At 40.3% G+C, this 17,200-nt stretch overlaps 2 protein-coding genes across 9 annotated transcripts in view; both read right to left on the bottom strand.

Moving 5' to 3' along the window:
* ARID1B (AT-rich interaction domain 1B) overlaps positions 1-17,200 on the bottom strand; it is a 433,036-nt gene that overhangs the window by 132,554 nt on the left and 283,282 nt on the right. The window lies entirely within an intron of this gene.
* On the bottom strand, positions 1,503-2,082 carry LOC115514562 (MICOS complex subunit MIC10-like). Its single transcript, XM_032593269.1, has one exon. It carries the CDS (start codon positions 2,030-2,032, stop codon positions 1,760-1,762), a length of 273 nt encoding a protein of 90 aa, XP_032449160.1. The 5' UTR covers positions 2,033-2,082; the 3' UTR covers positions 1,503-1,759.

Raw genomic sequence — 17,200 nt, 5'->3', positions numbered from 1 at the left:
TCGTTGCAGGAAAAACAAATTTTTAATAGATAACTAGAGATAAAACTATTATCTTTTATTACACTACTTATGGGTTTAAACATAGAAAAGGCTTTGACATAGATTCAATTTTTTTTTAACCATCATCATCTGAAGTTAAATACTCTTATGCAAATCTTTCTTCATAAGAAACCCAAACAAACAAATTGTTACTTGGAAATTTGTAACATTCTCTGCGCGACCTGTAAATTCCTTCCCTGTCCTCCCTTAAAATTCCAAGTTACGGCCGAACAGGTGACACGGATGGGTGTTAAGAAAGCTTCATTCAAGCTGCAAAAGCATGAAAAACATTTCTGTTATCCAACAAGCTGATCAAGGAAATACCAAGAGAAAAATATAAAAACGGTGGCTTTCTTAGTGTTCAACATATCATCAGAATTTCAGTGCTGACTAGACCTCAGTGCAACAGAAGAGTAATAAAAAGATGTAATTTCTATATTACTATTATACATACACGTAACTTTTATATGTAAATTATAGAGAAATATTCCCGCCCTGCAGACACTCAGGGTATCCATATGTATAGCTATCTTAAAACATGTTAATAAAAGAAGTTCAACAGTGGTTTAAACATTCAGCCTAGTTAACAAAGAAGCTCTGTAACTAATACTCCTCTAGAGGACAATTTAGTCAGCAGGGCACCAACTCTATTCTTCTTTTATAAGTACTATCAGATCTATGATGCCTGTAAAGAACAGAGAGACCTTACTGCATCTCATTCGGACCAAGGCACCTTCAAGCTACAGTGCTTCCATTTATCTTGCTGGAAGGCTGGCAGGTAAGGTAATTGCAGAGAGGACTCTTTTAAGGGGCTAGAGTCCCCCTGCCCCACAGCATTCCCTTTGCATCTTTGCTGTGTGGAGTGATGGGTGAGGCAATGACTGCATGGGCTCATACACAGTAAATTCGGTATTCTGCCCGGACAAGCGGAGTTGGCAAAATCTAGCTCTCGAGTTGGGTTTTCAGTATGTGACATCACTCAGAATACTGAATACTTTCCAGCGCCCCCAAAATAACGTAACCTCTGCCGCCAATGGTTAAGTTATTTTTTGAAAATCAGTGCCTTAGAAAAGAAAAGCTTGTTTTACTTTAAAATTTAATTTAAATGGAAGTTCCCTGCAAAGGCTTTGCCTCTGTAACCATCGTCTCTCCGCCCATGTAAAATTTTCATTCTGATTCGAGCGACAGGTACAGGAGATTTCACTGCACGGAGCAGGAAGTGCCACCGGGGAGCAATAACAATGCTAGCAGACTCTGACAAGAGAAACACTTATGACTTAACACAGAGCGCAGATATGTCCCTGATTCAATACGATGGGACAGGGTGGGGAAGGGCAGTGACAGAGGGGTGTGTATGGGAACATGCCACGAAGGAGGAGCATAGGAAGAATTTTTAGAGATCTACACATACACATAACAGACATACAAATTCTCTCATGTCTGCATATTACAGATGATCCTCCCTACTTTTAATTTACGGGGCGGGGGCTGCCTACTTTTAATTTACTTCTTTTAAGACCACCTCCTTGCAATTTCCAGAGAGAAAATGCAAAACAAGAAACAGACTTGGTTTCAAATACATAAACAGTGTGCTGGAGTTGAAAGCATTACTGATGACATTGCTACAGAAGAATGTCAGCTGACTCCAGGGCACTTCAGTATTCCTGAGGAATAGACACGATTTCTCTTTTCCTCCCACTGGGATGTTCTCAGGTGGAAGTCACTGCTCCTGCTCTTGGACATATTTTCCGTGTAGAAGATATGGAGCCTGGAAATCATGCTGACAGTTGGAGTCAGCCATTCCCAATCCCGTGCCAGAACCAAAGACTAATGGCCACATTCTTCTTTTAAAGAAGGTAAGTGAGAAAACCAGTCTTAATCCAAAACCGACACCTATCTTCACGACCGCATCCACCATGCACTGGTCCCACTTCCTGCCGAGCTCGGAGTCCAACATGTTCCCCACCCCCAGCTCCCTAAAAATATTTTTCATTTATTATGACTTACTACATCCAGAGGCATCTTTGGTTTTGATGGTATTCAATGTATCTAGTAAGTTAGCTTCCTAAAGGATAAATTCAGGTAATGCTGGGGACACCTTACCGTCTCTTCCAAGACCCGGGAATGAGTTAGAAAATCTTACTCCCTTGTTTAATTAAATAAGTGGGTTTTTACAAAAGCAAATCGACTCCAACATACTCTAAGCTGTGGCCCTCAATACAATTAGTTGATAGTATTAGATCAGTCTCTGATAGAGAACTGCAGAACAGACACACATTTGGTCTTCTCTTGCTCAGAAGTGCCCCAAGAGAGCACGAGGATAAACACTGAATTAGAAACAGAGAAGATATTTCAATCAATGAGACTAGTTCAGGTCTCTTGTTTAAGGATTTTAATAGGATACAGTTAATGATTTCTCACTGTGACTTCCCATGGGTTTGACGCACAGGTTAAAATGCCAGTTCAATGGTCTTTTTAAAAAGTCTCTCCATTATCTTCAAAAGCAGGAATAGTGTCTCTTCTCCTTTTTAGAATTTTAAGTATAAAATTCAGACACGCATTTTTTCTTTTTCTCTAACTGGACCCTAACTTTCTTAAGAGCAGTGACTCCTTGTGCCAAGTGTGGTGCTAAAGAGAGGAAGGGTTTGACTGGTCACTGGTGACTGTCACTGAATTTATATGCTCTATGGTAAAATACAGCTGCAAAGACCATATAGAGTAAGCCAGCACATGCAAATCTTTCTAAATATTTACCATAAATGCTCTAGTGAAACCTACTGACTTCGCTATTAAGATTTAGCAATGAATTCTCAGCCCTCTGTTTCCAATTAACATCCCTGAGGCTAACCACCCCCAGCCTCATCAGATGCTTAGCTCTTTAGAAACTGATACTTCGCACACTGTAAAATCGCTCCGTACCTTCCAACCTTATTTTAGAAGTATCATTTTGGACATGTGATACAAACACACCTTGAAACTGATATTAGAAGTGAGTCAATAATTTGACTGCCATATATACACAAAGGAAAAACCTCACGGTGACTCTGTTTAATCTCTATGATATTGGTAGGTTTCTTCTCCATGCAGCCCACCCAAGTCCCTGTTGTTTTCGTTTGTCTAGACAGCAAATGAGTTAAAAGCTTAGGCTTCCTGTCTAAACGAATAAAAAAATGCAAAGGCACAGTAAGACAGAATCCGTGAAAAAAAAAAATCCTCCAAAGCACTAATTTTTAGGCTCTAAAAGCATCTTCTTTCCAAGTTATATATATCACTTTCTATTTAAACATGTCCAAATAATAAATATTTATCTCTTCATTATATGTGACAATATATATAACATGTAGCCTTAAGATGTATGAGGCCAACTGGAAAAAAAAGTTTGATGTTAATTTAAACATAGTCACAAGCGCCACAAATGACAAACCCTTAGCCAAAGCCAAGGATAAATGCAAAGAAAATTCATGAGTCAAAATTCATTGTAATGAGAACCACTTTCTTTTTCTTTTTCTCCAGCCAAGATTCCATTATGGGTAACTCTCATTTCAAAGGGACATTTGTAGGATAATCAACTAAACCGATACTTTACAGAAGCAGGATTCAGAGTCATGCACACTATCATAAGCAAAAATTGTTAAAATGGTTGTATTTCCGTTGATTTTGAAAAATCAGCACCTAAAATAGAAGCTGGCCTCAAAGGTCCTTGGGTTAGAACTCCTGATACGAAATGTGCTGTGTTCTAAATTTAGACGTGGTAAACAATATAAGTATGAAATATGCATCATGTAAGGGAATTTTTTTCCATTGCACGAGCCTCAGGGGGATCCTAAATTATTCTCAGTTTTTGAACTCTGCCCAGGGAGATTCTCTGTTCTTCCACTATTAACAACAGTCTCAAGATGTCATGTAGGGTAGGAAGAACAACAAACAGACCCTTTACAACAGTATGGGCAGTCCTGAACTTAAAAATTATTTGGTAAGAATATTTACTTACAGTTTTTTGTTTTTTTTTACATTGTATGGAATTTGGGATTAACTTTCACTTGGAAATAACATTACCCTGCTTGGTTACACTCCTAGGACTGTGCTCACAAGTGATAATGATAATGAACATAATAATGATGATTTTTTAGCAACAACTCTTACTACCATTGATTCAGCACCTTCTACGTACCAGAGACATTGTGTATATTTTCTTATATGACGAAACTATAGCATCTTATTAGCCCCAATCTATTGTTCCTACCCAAATGTTTCTTAACTGATTTCATTGTCCAACACAGCCAAGAGCCTCCAGACCCTTTCTAACCTTGAGTCGAAGCCCAAGCCAGTGCTGAAAACATTAAAAAAGACTCATGTGTGAACAGTTGCTGGTCCGTTATTATTCTAAGAGCAACAGCATCTTAAAGAATGCACTTATTGGGGGCGCCTGGGTGGCTCAGTCGGTTGAGCGTCCGACTTCGGCTCAGGTCATGATCTCGCGGTCCGTGACTTCGAGCCCCGCATCAGGCTCTGTGCTGACCGCTCAGAGCCTGGAGCCTGTTTCAGATTCTGTGTCTCCCTCTCTCTCTGACCCTCCCCCGTTCATGCTCTGTCTCTCTCTGTCTCAAAAATAAATAAAAACGTTAAAAAAATTAAAAAGAATGCACTTATTAATAGAAATGACAGACCACCTGTGAGGTTACAACTACATAATAAAGTGAGAACAATGAATAATTTGGGGAGAGGTGTCTGTACTGCGTGTCAACCCTCAGGCAGGCATGCCCTCTCTAAGGTTTGCAGGTGAAGCTGTGGGCGGGGGAGAGAGGTGATGGAAAAGGAGGTGGAAAAACACGTGAATGACATTTTATATTTAAGTTGGCCTGCACTGTTGATCCTGCACACTCAAATGCCCACTTTCGCAGAGTGTCAATGAAGAGAGACAAACAGCTAGCCAGATAAATTCTTAAGGAAGAAATTCTGTGATGGAGGGGCGGATTCGTAAGCGGTGTGGAAGACACAACAGTGCGTCCTCGGCCGGTGCACGCAGGCCCGGGGGCTGCCGTCTGCGGTAGGTCCACACCAGGAGCCAAGGCGTGCCCCCTGGACGAGTGGTGTGCAGGAGCCTGGAGGCAGACAGAACAATGTGGAAAGGCAAGAGCTGTGGGCCGGATGCCTCTTCCAGGAGCGGTGAGGGGAAGCTCACTGGGAAGCCAGGAAAGAGACTGGGCGAGAGGGGTGGGCGCGGCCGTGAACCGCCTCTCTCTGCCCACAGCAGGCCGCGTGGGCTTCCACTCCTAGGAGCCAGGGAGCCGACGGACGGCTCCGAGATGCTTCTAATGTCACCAGAGAAGGAAAAGGAATGCAGAGGAATGCCGAGAAAGAAATGTTAAACACTTTAAAGGAAAACAATCATGTTTTCAAGTGTTTAGGAACGAAGAATGCCTTAAGAACACGGTTACAATTATAGGTACCGCTTCAGAATAAATCTGTAAAACATTTTATAAAGAGCTATGTATTTTAGCGTTACATAAAATTGAACACACAAAGGAACAACAGCAAGGATCTCAATAACTACAGTCCAGGTTAAACGGTGACATGTTTTCCGGACTGCAGCCACCCTGCTCATTTCAGTTATATGTAAGAATCACTGAATGGGTAAGTGAGCTGAAATATATACACCTCACCCTTAAAATAGCACAGCAGTGAATAAAAACTAATTATGAGGAACACTTGGCTTTAACGGATTATGTTCTTTATATACCCCACCCCCAAACCGTTGGTGACGACTCCTGAGGCGCGCAGTTATAAAGGGGGAAGGATCAGCTTGTTACACACAGGAAGAGGGATATGGGTTTATGGGCTTGTGTTTTACAAATATCAACGTCAGGTATGAAACTCTAAGGTATGAATGACCCATGTGCTTTGAAAGCAAATTGACAAACTAACAAGATCTGTAAATATGTAAGATTTAGAGTTTTTCTACTGATACCAGTTTTTATTGCTGAAAGCGTGTCATAAATCTTTATAACAGAAAAGCAATCAACACCACCTTTTTGCGTCTCTCATGGTGAAAAACTACTGTTTATCTTAGAAGTGTAATGCTTAGCACGTAGAAATTCTGAAAATAAAACTTAAAAACAAAAAGGCATGAACCCTCAGGAGACATTTATTTCTTCAGCATACAGCAATGAAATACTTTAAAACAGTAAGACCTATAGGAACCGCAAATAAATTAGCAACTTAAAAAAAAAAACCAGAAACACACAAATTGTACTGAGTCTACATGGAATAGAGGGAAGTTTTACTTCTACAACAGTACTAAAACTTAGTTATTTTGACATTTCCCTATTCACGTGAACCATATGAACATACATGCTTATTCTAATCCTTCACTGGATTTTTAAAAAATTTTTATTTTGAAATGACTTTAGACTTATATAAAGCGGCAAAGAGTACTTAGTGAGTGTTCTTACGCACCCTTCACCCAGGCTCCCTCAAGTTAACGTTTTATGTAACCGTGGCACATTTATCCTTCAATCTGTGTTTGGTGTTTTCCCGGGACTACGCTGAGGTCATAGATTTGGGGAAAGAATAGCACAGACGTGCAGGGTCCTTTACAAGGCATCGTATCGGGGTGTGATAGAAACACGACTTAGGAGAGCTGATGGTACTGTCATCACGTGGTTAAGGTGGTGTCTCCCAGGTTTCTCCACAGTCAAATGACTTTTTCCCTTTCTGTATCCCATTCATGAGAAGGGGGTCACTAAGTCCAGCCCACACCCAAAGGAGGGAAATTATGCTCCACTTCCTGGATGAGCATCAAAGAATTTGTGGGTGTAGGTTAAAAGCAAACAGAGTAAGTAAATATTTGGGGGGGATATATTTGAAGCAATGCAAGTATACGGTTTCTCCTTTAGTTTTGCCCACAATTTTAGTTGGCATTTATCAGTGGGCCTTGCCTGCAGCACAACTCTGGTGCCCTAATGTTGCTTTTCTATTTCCCTTGTTCCTTCTACATTTATTATTTGGAATTCTTATGTAAGGAAAGGCTGCCCTGTCTCCATTAATTTTTACATGGTCAAGAAGTTAATTCTCTTATGTGCCTTTTGGTGTAGCCAAAGTTCCTTTATAAGATGATCGGTTGATACTCTTAACAACAATAAATGAAGTAATACTTCCAACGGAGGTTTCATAATTTAAAAACACTGGAGAGAGAAAATATGTACTTTATGCTTTTCCAGACATGGCTAGTGGGAGTATAAATTAGTATGATCACTTTGGGCAAAAATCCGTAATCACACTGTAAAGCTGAAGCTGCGTTTTATCTTACGAACCAGGAAGTCCATGCCTAAGTGTGCTCTCTGGCACAGGTACATAAGGAGACACATCCAGGCGCCGAAAAACTGTTTCAGGACCCTAACAACAAAAGTTGGAGACAGTCTAATTTTCCAGCAATATAAAATAGAGATGTATTCAGAAAATGGGACACTCTACAGCGGTGAAACTGAATGAGCTACAGTTAAAAATATTCATATGACTCTCACAAAACAATGTCGATAGAAAACAACCCCCCAAACCCAAAGCAGTGACACATCATCAATATAGGAGAGGAGGCAACAGAGAAGTGACCCATCAGCACAGTAGTGGAAATGCACAAAGTCCGGGACAGCAGCGCAATGCGCAGACCGGAGGAGCCCATGAGAACTGGCCATTGGCACTGCTGGGTCAGCAGGGAAACGGGGAGAGGAAAGAGACAGGGAAGAATCATGTCATGGTCCTCCCTCCCCTCACGACAGCCGACACGGGACACCATGGATGGCACCTAAAGCCTGAGCAGCCTGGTCTAGCCTGAAACGAACCTCTGCACGGCTCGCGCGGGGAGGCCCTACTTCCCTCCAAGAGCCATCCGCTCACATCTCGGTGAGCCGCTCTGTGCCACCGACACCAGAACGTGCGAGCTGCACAGCGGCTTCCCCGGTGATGCCAAGCCGCGTCTGTCTACCGCACGGCTTCTGAGGCTGGGTTTTAATCAGAGGTCAGCATGTTCCACGGTGGAAGCTCTAGGAGTAAGACCTCATAGATTCACACCCTGGCTTTGCCGCTTATTACGTGACCGGGCGACATATTTAACCTTTCTGCGCTTTGCTTCGCTCATCTGGAAACTGGGGGAAATGTCAGTACCTGCCGAAGACAGTTGCTGCGAGAATTAAATGAGAAATAGTAAGTTGAAAGGATGGGTGCGGTACAATCTGAGTTAGGTGTGAGCTGTAATGATCGTGAAGCAGAGGGAGAGGCCGTGGGATAGAGAGACCGAGCTGTGGGTAAGGGGTAAGTGTGAGGGAGCAGGGAGGTGGCGGGGAAGGGCTGAAAGGGTGAAGAAGAGGAGGGAGGGCAGTCGTCCCCCACTTTCCCGATCGCAGTGGGTAGTGACAAGGGCCCTGCAGGTCCTACAACCATATCCACTAAGAGGTGGGAACTGGGTTTGAAAACAAACCCAAACAGGAGCAGCCAAAAGAGAAGGGAAATTCTGCACGGAGGAGGTAGTCCTTTCATTCTGCAGGTGGCCCTGCTGGGTCACTCATTCATAAGCGCTTTAATGAGTAGGACAGGGCACTCTCTTTACCACGTTTCTGTCAATAACAAAATGTTAGCATGGAGAGACCGCCGTGCCGCAGTAGAAAAGCGCTGGATGTAAGAGGCTTCTGAAGCTGGGTGGCGTGAAGGATGGGTTGTGGCAAGGCAACCTAATCCTCTGTTTACCTGTAAAGTGGGGATCATCATGTTTATTTTGCCAATGGATCAATGTAACGAACAGAGCAAACGAGAAGGAACTGTGAAGGGCATCACTTTCAAAAGAGAAGATGATTTCCTGGTACTAAGTTATGTATTAGACACAGCACTCAAATTACTCATGTTCTGAAGGAGAAGTTAAAAATAGAATTAACGTGGGGCTCGGTGGCTCGGTTGGTTAAGAATCAGACTTCGGCTCAGGTCATGATCTCACGGTTCGTGAGTTCGGGCCCTGCGTCGGGCTCTGTGCTGACAGCTCGGAGCCTGGAGCCTGCTTCAGATTCTGTGTCTCCCTCTCTCTCTCCGCCCCTACCCCACTCGTGCAGTCTCTCTCTCAAAAATAAACATTAAACAAATTTTTTTAAAAATAGAATTAACGATGCAATAAATACTAAGGCCACAGCAGCTTAAATTCCAATTTCTTTCTTTGAATGACTATCTCCTCTTCTAACAATAATCAAAAATATCTACAAACAAGTTATTCCATTTCTTCAGTATTTAAAGACAGATTAAAATTATCTCATTAAAAATAGAAAGAAATAGTTTAATGGCTTCAATATAAAAGAAAGCTGAAATTTTTATATTTTCACAGAAATTATTTTTAAGACTTCTGAGTTCTTTAGGAAAAAAGTAGAGAATCCAGAAAATTTTTTACATGATTAGCCTGACTACATTACAGATGGAAATGTTTTGTGAAGACTATTTTTATATTTTAAAATGAAATATGACACATTCAGTACATCCCCCAAAAGTCAAACTTAAAAACATGAGTTTTTCTTATTTTACGTTATCTAAGATTCACTTAGATAAGAGTTTTCCAAAATGAGTCATTTTCTGTCTATGTAGGGGGCAGCCAGTCACTTAACACCTCAAGGGCTAGCACTCAAGTGCAATTTTACATCGTAATTTTTCCTAAGAGCATATAACCATTTTACAACTTAAAAAACTCCTTCTCAAGAAGAGGTGGTCATAAACCTGTTCAGGGTTTCAGACAGAAACCTGTAAATACCAATAATGATGAGGGTGATGAGGATTATTATAATAATAATAGTAATAATAATAATATCATCATCAGTAAGGGCCCAAATTAGGTCTGGAAGGCCAGCATGTTTCACACTCAAACACACTACCTGTCAACAGAGCCACTGATGTGCCGTGCAATGGTGTTACTGAGCCTCACACTTACAAGTAATTACCTTGTCATCTGGAACACATTTCAGGGCCCACTAGGAGAATGAAGAGTTTCTCTGATGGGCACTGTAGTCCGCTATAAGCAGTCTCAAAGACAACATAAACAAATTCAGATATAGGATTCTGAATGGTGAAAGGATAAAATTCACACTCCCTTTGCCTTCTAAAACCTCTGAACAGAGAAGGGACCTCAGTAAGCAGACTCGTAAGCCTATCACATTGCCTAATTCTTCTTTTATGCCAGTAAATTATAAGTTTTGAAATAAAATTGGACTTAAAACTCTAGTCATCAATCTGTAAATCCCTAGCAAGGGTCAGAAAGTCTTCTTCTGCATCATATTCCTCTCCTCTAATGAAACTTGCTTTTTAAAAGCATCCATTAGATGTTAGCTGTTTTTTTTTTTTTTAAACCTTTGTATTGTAGCAAACAGTGATCTTTTTGGATGCAGGCCATGGTGGTTACAAAGAATCTGGGCTCTAGAACCACACAGCTGACCCCAACCCAGCTCCTCTTTTGCAAATTCCAAGGACGTGGGCAATGACAGAGCCCCACAAGCCTCCACCCCTCATCTGTACTTAGTAGGGGACAGTAAAAGTAATGACCTCACAGTGTTGATGAGAGAGTTAAATGAGTTGCTGTACATAAAGTACCACAGCACCAAGCATGGCACCAGGTAAAGCGCTCACTAAATATTTACTGGAACGTGGGTTTACAGTAATAATGGAGAGGTAAAAATCACGAATTCGGGAGTAAGAGCAGTTTGAAATCAAGTCCGGGATCTGTAATTTCTTCACCCAATCTTGGGCAAGTTACTTAACCTCACTGAGCCTCAGATTCACCATCCAAAAAATAGGGAAACTATCACTTATGCTATATAGTGAGGATTAGATATAATTATGAACAAGAACTATTAAGCATGTGCTCAATAAACAGTTGCTTTGTATATAAATGCCTACATACACATATAAACATACACGCATTTCAGACACACGGTTTGTTTAACACTCTTTGTAATCGAAATTACATTTTGAATACAGCATAAAGAATTTGCAAATGACTTCTAGAATATCATCTCACTTATAAAATAGGATGAGTAAATAGAGGCATGAATGCATCCTTCCATTCTTTAACAAATATTTACCAGATAATTATGTGTCAGGCAAATAGTTATGTTAACAATCAATATTCTATTAAGTAAATAGCTTTTGGCACTTTAAAATGCAGTGTTACCAATGACAAACACTGCACAACAAAGAGGGAATGGAAAAGGTAATCAGCCCCAGCGGTAAAAAGCCTCGGTTCAAATCTTCCCTCTATCACTTCCTAGTGGTATAAACCAGGCAAGTGAATTAACATCTCTGCGCTACAGTTTCTTCACCTATAAAGTGGATCTCTGTCCCAAAGATGTGGAGAGAATTTAGCTTAACAGAGAATCTATTTAATAAATATTAGCCACCACGATCTTTATTATAACACATAGTGTAGAAATACATTTAAAACAAAGAATAACAACAAAGATAGAAAGCTAGATGTTAAAGTGGCAAAAAAGTGAGAAGCCACCTAAATGTCAACTTAGTAGTGGGTTATTTAAATATACAATAATTATTTGGGCCACCTGGGTGGCTCAGTTGGTTGAGGGTCTGACTCTTGATTTTGGCTCAGGTCATGATCTCGGGGTTGTGACATCGAACCCTGCATCCAGCTCTGTGCGGGGCATGGAGCCGACGTACGATGCCTTGTCCCTGTGTCCCTGTCTGTCTGTCTGTCTCTCTCTCTCTTTCCCCTCTGCCTCTGCTCCCCACCGTGTGTGTGTTCTCTCTTTCAAATGTAAAAATATGTAATATTTATTCAAAATATACATTAAAAATGTAATTTTTATTGAAAAGCTTGAGTGAAAATCAGGTTAACAGCAGAAAACATGACCTAGTTGATGTAAAATATATAAAATATTATATGAATATATATGCATTTATATGTACATATAAAATATACCTGTGCCTTTTTTAACGCCTAAGAGGTATTAAAATGTTAACAGTGGTTATTTTAAGGGATTAGATTTGAGAGAATTTTTTATTTCTTCTTTGTACTTGAGCAGGCATAATTTTACTTTTTTTTAAAGTTTATTTTTGACAGAGAGAGAGAGTTCACACGTGAGCACATGAGGGGGGGAGGGGCAGAGAGAAAAGGAGAGAGAATCCCAAGCAGGCTCCATGCTGTCCTGCAGAGCCAGATGCGGGGCTTGAACTCAAGAACCATGAGATCATGACCTGAGCTGAAACCAAGACTCACGCACTTAACTGACTGAGACACCCAGGTGTCCTCAAGATAGCATTTTAATAAGTGCTGGAGCTTCTTTGCAAAAGTAACAAAACAAAAGGGGACCCTGGAGATTTGAACAGTCTTTAACACATAGCCATAGTGCAATTTCACGAACAGAGTATTAATTTGTACCCACTCTAAGGCAAACGACAAATGACTTTAAAAAATATCCGTTAAGGGGCGCCTGGGTGGCTCAGTTCGTTAAGGGTCCGACTTCAGCTGAGGTCATGATCTCATGGTTCGTGGGTTCAAGCCCCATGTCGGACTCTGTGCTGACAGCTCGCGGAGCCTGGAGCCTGCTTCAGCTTCTGTGTCTCCCTCTCTCTCTGCCCCGCCCCCATTTGTGCTCTCTCACTCTCTTTCTCAAAAATAAACATGAAAAAAGAATTTTTGAAAAAAAAAGCCCATTCAAAAAACGGGTAGCAGTTGAATCATAGTAGCATGAAATCATATTAGTATTTTCAGAATAGATGTGAAAACAATGCAAACATATACGGTAAGAAAATAAAAGACAAAGATGGACAAATAAGTTATGCTCATATGCATAGTTTTCACATTTTACCAGGCTTCGATTTTTTTTAAGTTTAATTATTTATTTTGAGAAAGAGAGCATGTGCGCAAGGCAGGGGGAGGGGCAGAGAGAGAGAGAGAGAGAGAGAGAGAGAGAGAGAATCCCAAGTAGCATAGAGAAAGCGTGGGGTCTTATGTGGGGCTCCATCTCACGAACCGTGAGATCATGACCTGACCCAAAATCAAGAGTCAGATGGCTTAAGCGACTGAGCCCCCCACGCACCTCCAGGCTAAGATTTTTTTTTTAGATTTTTTTTTCAACGTTTATTTATTTTTGGGACAGAGAGAGACAGAGCATGAATGGGGGAGGGGCAGAGAGAGAGGGAGACACAGAATCGGAAGCAGGCTCCAGGCTCCGAGCCATCAGCCCAGAGCCCGACGCGGGGCTCGAACTCAGGGACCGCGAGATCGTGACCTGAGCTGAAGTCGGACGCTCAACCGACTGCGCCACCCAGGCGCCCCTCCAGGCTAAGATTTTTAATACAATTTTCCTCACGGTTTCCATTAGCAAGTCTGTTTGTACATGAGTAAGATGGCTGAGGAAAACTAAAAATCAGATAAGAGGTAAATAGAATGAAGCAAAACTCTCATAGCGTGGCCTGGCCTAACAACCCACTCCCTCAAAGGGATCAACACAGCAAATGCAGACACTGGTACTTCTAGTTAAATGGGTCCTCCACAGCTTATTGCCCCCAAAAGTGCCATCTTGAACCTGCAGATTCTCGGAAGAAATAAAAGTCATGTGTCTATCAATACTTTAAATAGAATATGAATAGCTATTTTGTCATTGTTGGCAACACCGAAGAAAACAGGGCCAATTATTAGAAATACTGAATAATACTGCTTCAGGTTTTGTGTATCTCCTATGGTCTAAATAACTCCATACAGAAAACTCCTGTCAAGGATCTCATTTTAAGAGGTACAAGTTCAACATTATCGATTTTCTTTACTTGCAAAGAAAATTACAATTTTTAACACAATTCTCTCTGTGAATTGATGCTTTTAAATTTCCTATTTCACTTGGAAATTGTAGAAGAAAGCAAACAAGCTGGAATAAACGGGTTCTTAAAGTACCCAAAAGGAGTAGAAATAATAAGCAGAGTATTATAAAATCATAACCTGAGGTCTATTTGTTCTACTGAGTTCACTTTAACTCTGAGAGCGAGTAACCACATGAGATTGGTAGGAGCGCCATAACAGTCCGTCAGTGTGGAGCATGTGATGTGACGTCCCATGATTTGTCCTTGTACAGAACAGACCTGTCTCTTCTTGCCTTCCAGGACCCTGTCCTCTTCCGAATTTTCCTTAGCACTTAAGCAGGTATGACATTGTATTACGGAAAAAGGGGATTTGGGCTCTGAGAATAAAAGCAATATATATATGTATATGCATATACATATTTTCTTTTTAAAGCCGTGTATATAAAAACTGGTGAAGACTACTGATGAATTAAATAAAAGAGGAATGAAGGAAAATGCACAACTCCAACAAGCCCAGCAATCTGTTATGAGCTGAATGAGTGCCAGTTTGTGGGCCTCGGGGCTCGGTAGGATTTCTCTGTATAGTGCCAAACTCCAACAATATTGTTATGGTTAGAGAGGAATTTCTCACAAGAGCTAACAAAGGCAGAAGGTCATAAATAAACCCAGCAGGACTGCCTTGTCAGTTCTCATTATTAGCGCTGCAGGCACTTGCTTTTCTGTGGGCTTCTTACAGGTTCATTTAAGTGTAAGAGTTCTTCCTTGAAAATTCACAAACTCATAAATAAAATGGTTCTTAATCTAGCAAACAAAAATAACTGAGAAGTAAGTAAGAAAATCCGCAAGCAGGTAAATAAATAAAGGACCGAGTCACAGTGAACGGCAGAGCTCAGCCTGCATTTCCGAGAGCTGGGGTACCTCGACTCCTGGCCTCAGCACCCCAGCAGTGACCGACAGGATGCTCTGCGTTCCCACCACAAAAACAGTCTGCAGGATGCTATCTGGGCAGGAAATGAAGCTCAGCCCCTAAACTGATGCTGACATGTGTTATAAACTGAGGAAAGCACAGCTGTGTGATCATTACTGCAATTATGAAGTGACATTTAGTGTTAACTTTATTTTGCTGAAGTTTGTACCTAGTAACAAAAAAAGGAGGGGCGAGTCTATTAACGATAGGAAGGGATGCTGATTTTTTGCAATTAAAAAAAAACAAAACAAAACAGGAGCGTACTGCTTGGTCTTTAAAGAGGTAGACGTTACCTTTTACACGAACCAAACCTACGTCTTTGAGCTCTCAGCAATTCCTCGTAACAGAATAGGAGATTTAGTTCTGTAATATTTAAAAACTAAGATGCAATCATCAATTCTTTCCCAATTTTTGTCCTTGTAATCCAAGAAGATCAGAGAACAACAAACTTCCAATTATCCCAACACAGATATTAATTCAAAGGAGAAATGAGCTGATAAATTTGATTCCATTTACTAATAACTCAACACGAAAATATCTTCTTCCTCAACAAGAAAAATATATTTTATAGTGTCATCTACTTTCTATTAAAAAAGAGAGACAAAATTAGTAATACAGCTCATTATTCTTAAAAACAGACGAGAAACCGTTTCATCAGAAAACAAAAAAAATAAAAATCCTCAGTAACACTACACAGAGCTAACCAAATTCTAACATTTTGCCATATTTCCTTCCAGTCTTTCCTATCGAGTACAGCAAGGTAAGCTTGATATGCACGCAGTAACAACTGAGGTACCTACTGACCTACTTGGCATCCTCTGTCAAGAAAGTGAACATTTTGTCTCACAGATGATTCTCAGTTTTATAATTTGTGTGTCTTTTTAACGTAGTAAAGTTGAAAAATTAACCTGAGGGTTCCACATCATCTCCTTTAAGAGAACGATTAAAGTCAGCAAGAGAACAATGTTGCTCTCATAGGCCAGGATGCTGGAATACCGTTTTGTGTGGTTACTTGGTCACGGAAGCTGGGCTATTAAGTGCTGATGGGTTACAAAGAAAGGTATGTTTGCAGAATTACTTTTCACTGGCTTGCAGCCTCTCATTACCCACCACTCACGATTATGAGTGTCAAGCTGATGTTGAATTCTTCCCAGAGAAAATTCTCCATGTTTGCTTTAGATACTGGCAATTGGTCTATATGCTCAGCATTCAAACAGGATTGCCCTTGAATAACCTAACATTACTGGTACAAGGAACATGACTAAAGGCTGAAAAGAAGGGAGTCTAAATATCCAAGAATGGTAAGAGACCCAGACAGGCCTCCTTTTACATTGCTGGGGAAAAGTAGGTTTTTCTAGAGAACATATCTGAAACGGTAAGTGCATGGACTGTAGCCTATACAAGAAATCCATGGAGTTAAATCTCCATGCAGTTAAATATGCAAACGCCATATCACAATTTTTTGGCTAGCAGCTTTATAATTAGGCAGTCCAAGGTTGACAATGTTAGGCCATAAATATCCTCAGGAACTTACTACTGAATATTCTGTCAACAGAAATAATTAATGAACACAAGGTTCCTAAACCTGATATACGTAGATCACGAGTAACATATCAAAAATAAAACGTTTAGACTATTTTTAGTCTCCGACAGCAAATCCACGCTAGCAGTAACCAAACTATACTTCATCAATTCTTAGAGTTGTTTAGCAGATGTTAATGGGGCTCACACACAGTATTTCAGGTAGAAACATGCTAGAAGTATTAAAACACAGGGAGAGCAATAAAATAAGTCATTGAGATGTAATGTACAACACGGTGACTACATTATATACTATGGTCAATAGTGCTGTACTATATATTTCAAAGTTGCTAAGAGAGTAAATCTAAAGTTTTGGTACAAGAAATATAATTTTGTAACAATGTACACTGATGGATATTAGATTTATTGTGATCATTTCAAAATATGTAAAAATATTGAATTATTATGCTATATACCTGAAACGAATATGTTATAAATCAATTATATCTAAATATAGCAGTATTTTTGTTTATATATGTATGTGTATATACGTGTGTGTGTGTGTGTGTGTGTGTGTGTGTGTGTGTGTGTGTAACAACATGGGGAAAGTAAAGTTTGACTCCCTCGGAAGAGAAGCACTTAGGGGAACTGTTAGGAATCATACAGAGTTTTCAGAACTAAAACAAAAGCCACATAAACACTTACTCCAGTCCTTTGTTTTTAGAATGTGAAACTGAGGTCCAAAGAGAGGCTAAGTTATTTACATCAAAACTATGCCCAGGTTCTATAGACAAAGACTACGTTAACACGCAGTTTTCTAGGTATGTTTATCAATGACATTAC

This window comes from Lynx canadensis, chromosome B2 (genome assembly GCF_007474595.2).
Source record: "Lynx canadensis isolate LIC74 chromosome B2, mLynCan4.pri.v2, whole genome shotgun sequence".
NCBI classification, from domain to species: Eukaryota; Metazoa; Chordata; class Mammalia; order Carnivora; family Felidae; genus Lynx; species Lynx canadensis.
The sequence above is the reverse complement of the archived record's forward strand: the minus strand, read 5'-3'. Positions and strand labels throughout refer to the sequence as shown.

What these genes read in the sequence shown, in the direction of transcription:
- LOC115514562 (XM_032593269.1), bottom strand. Translation starts at nt 2,032, where the DNA reads ATGAAAAATATTTTTAGGGAGCTGGGGGTGGGGAACATGTTGGACTCC.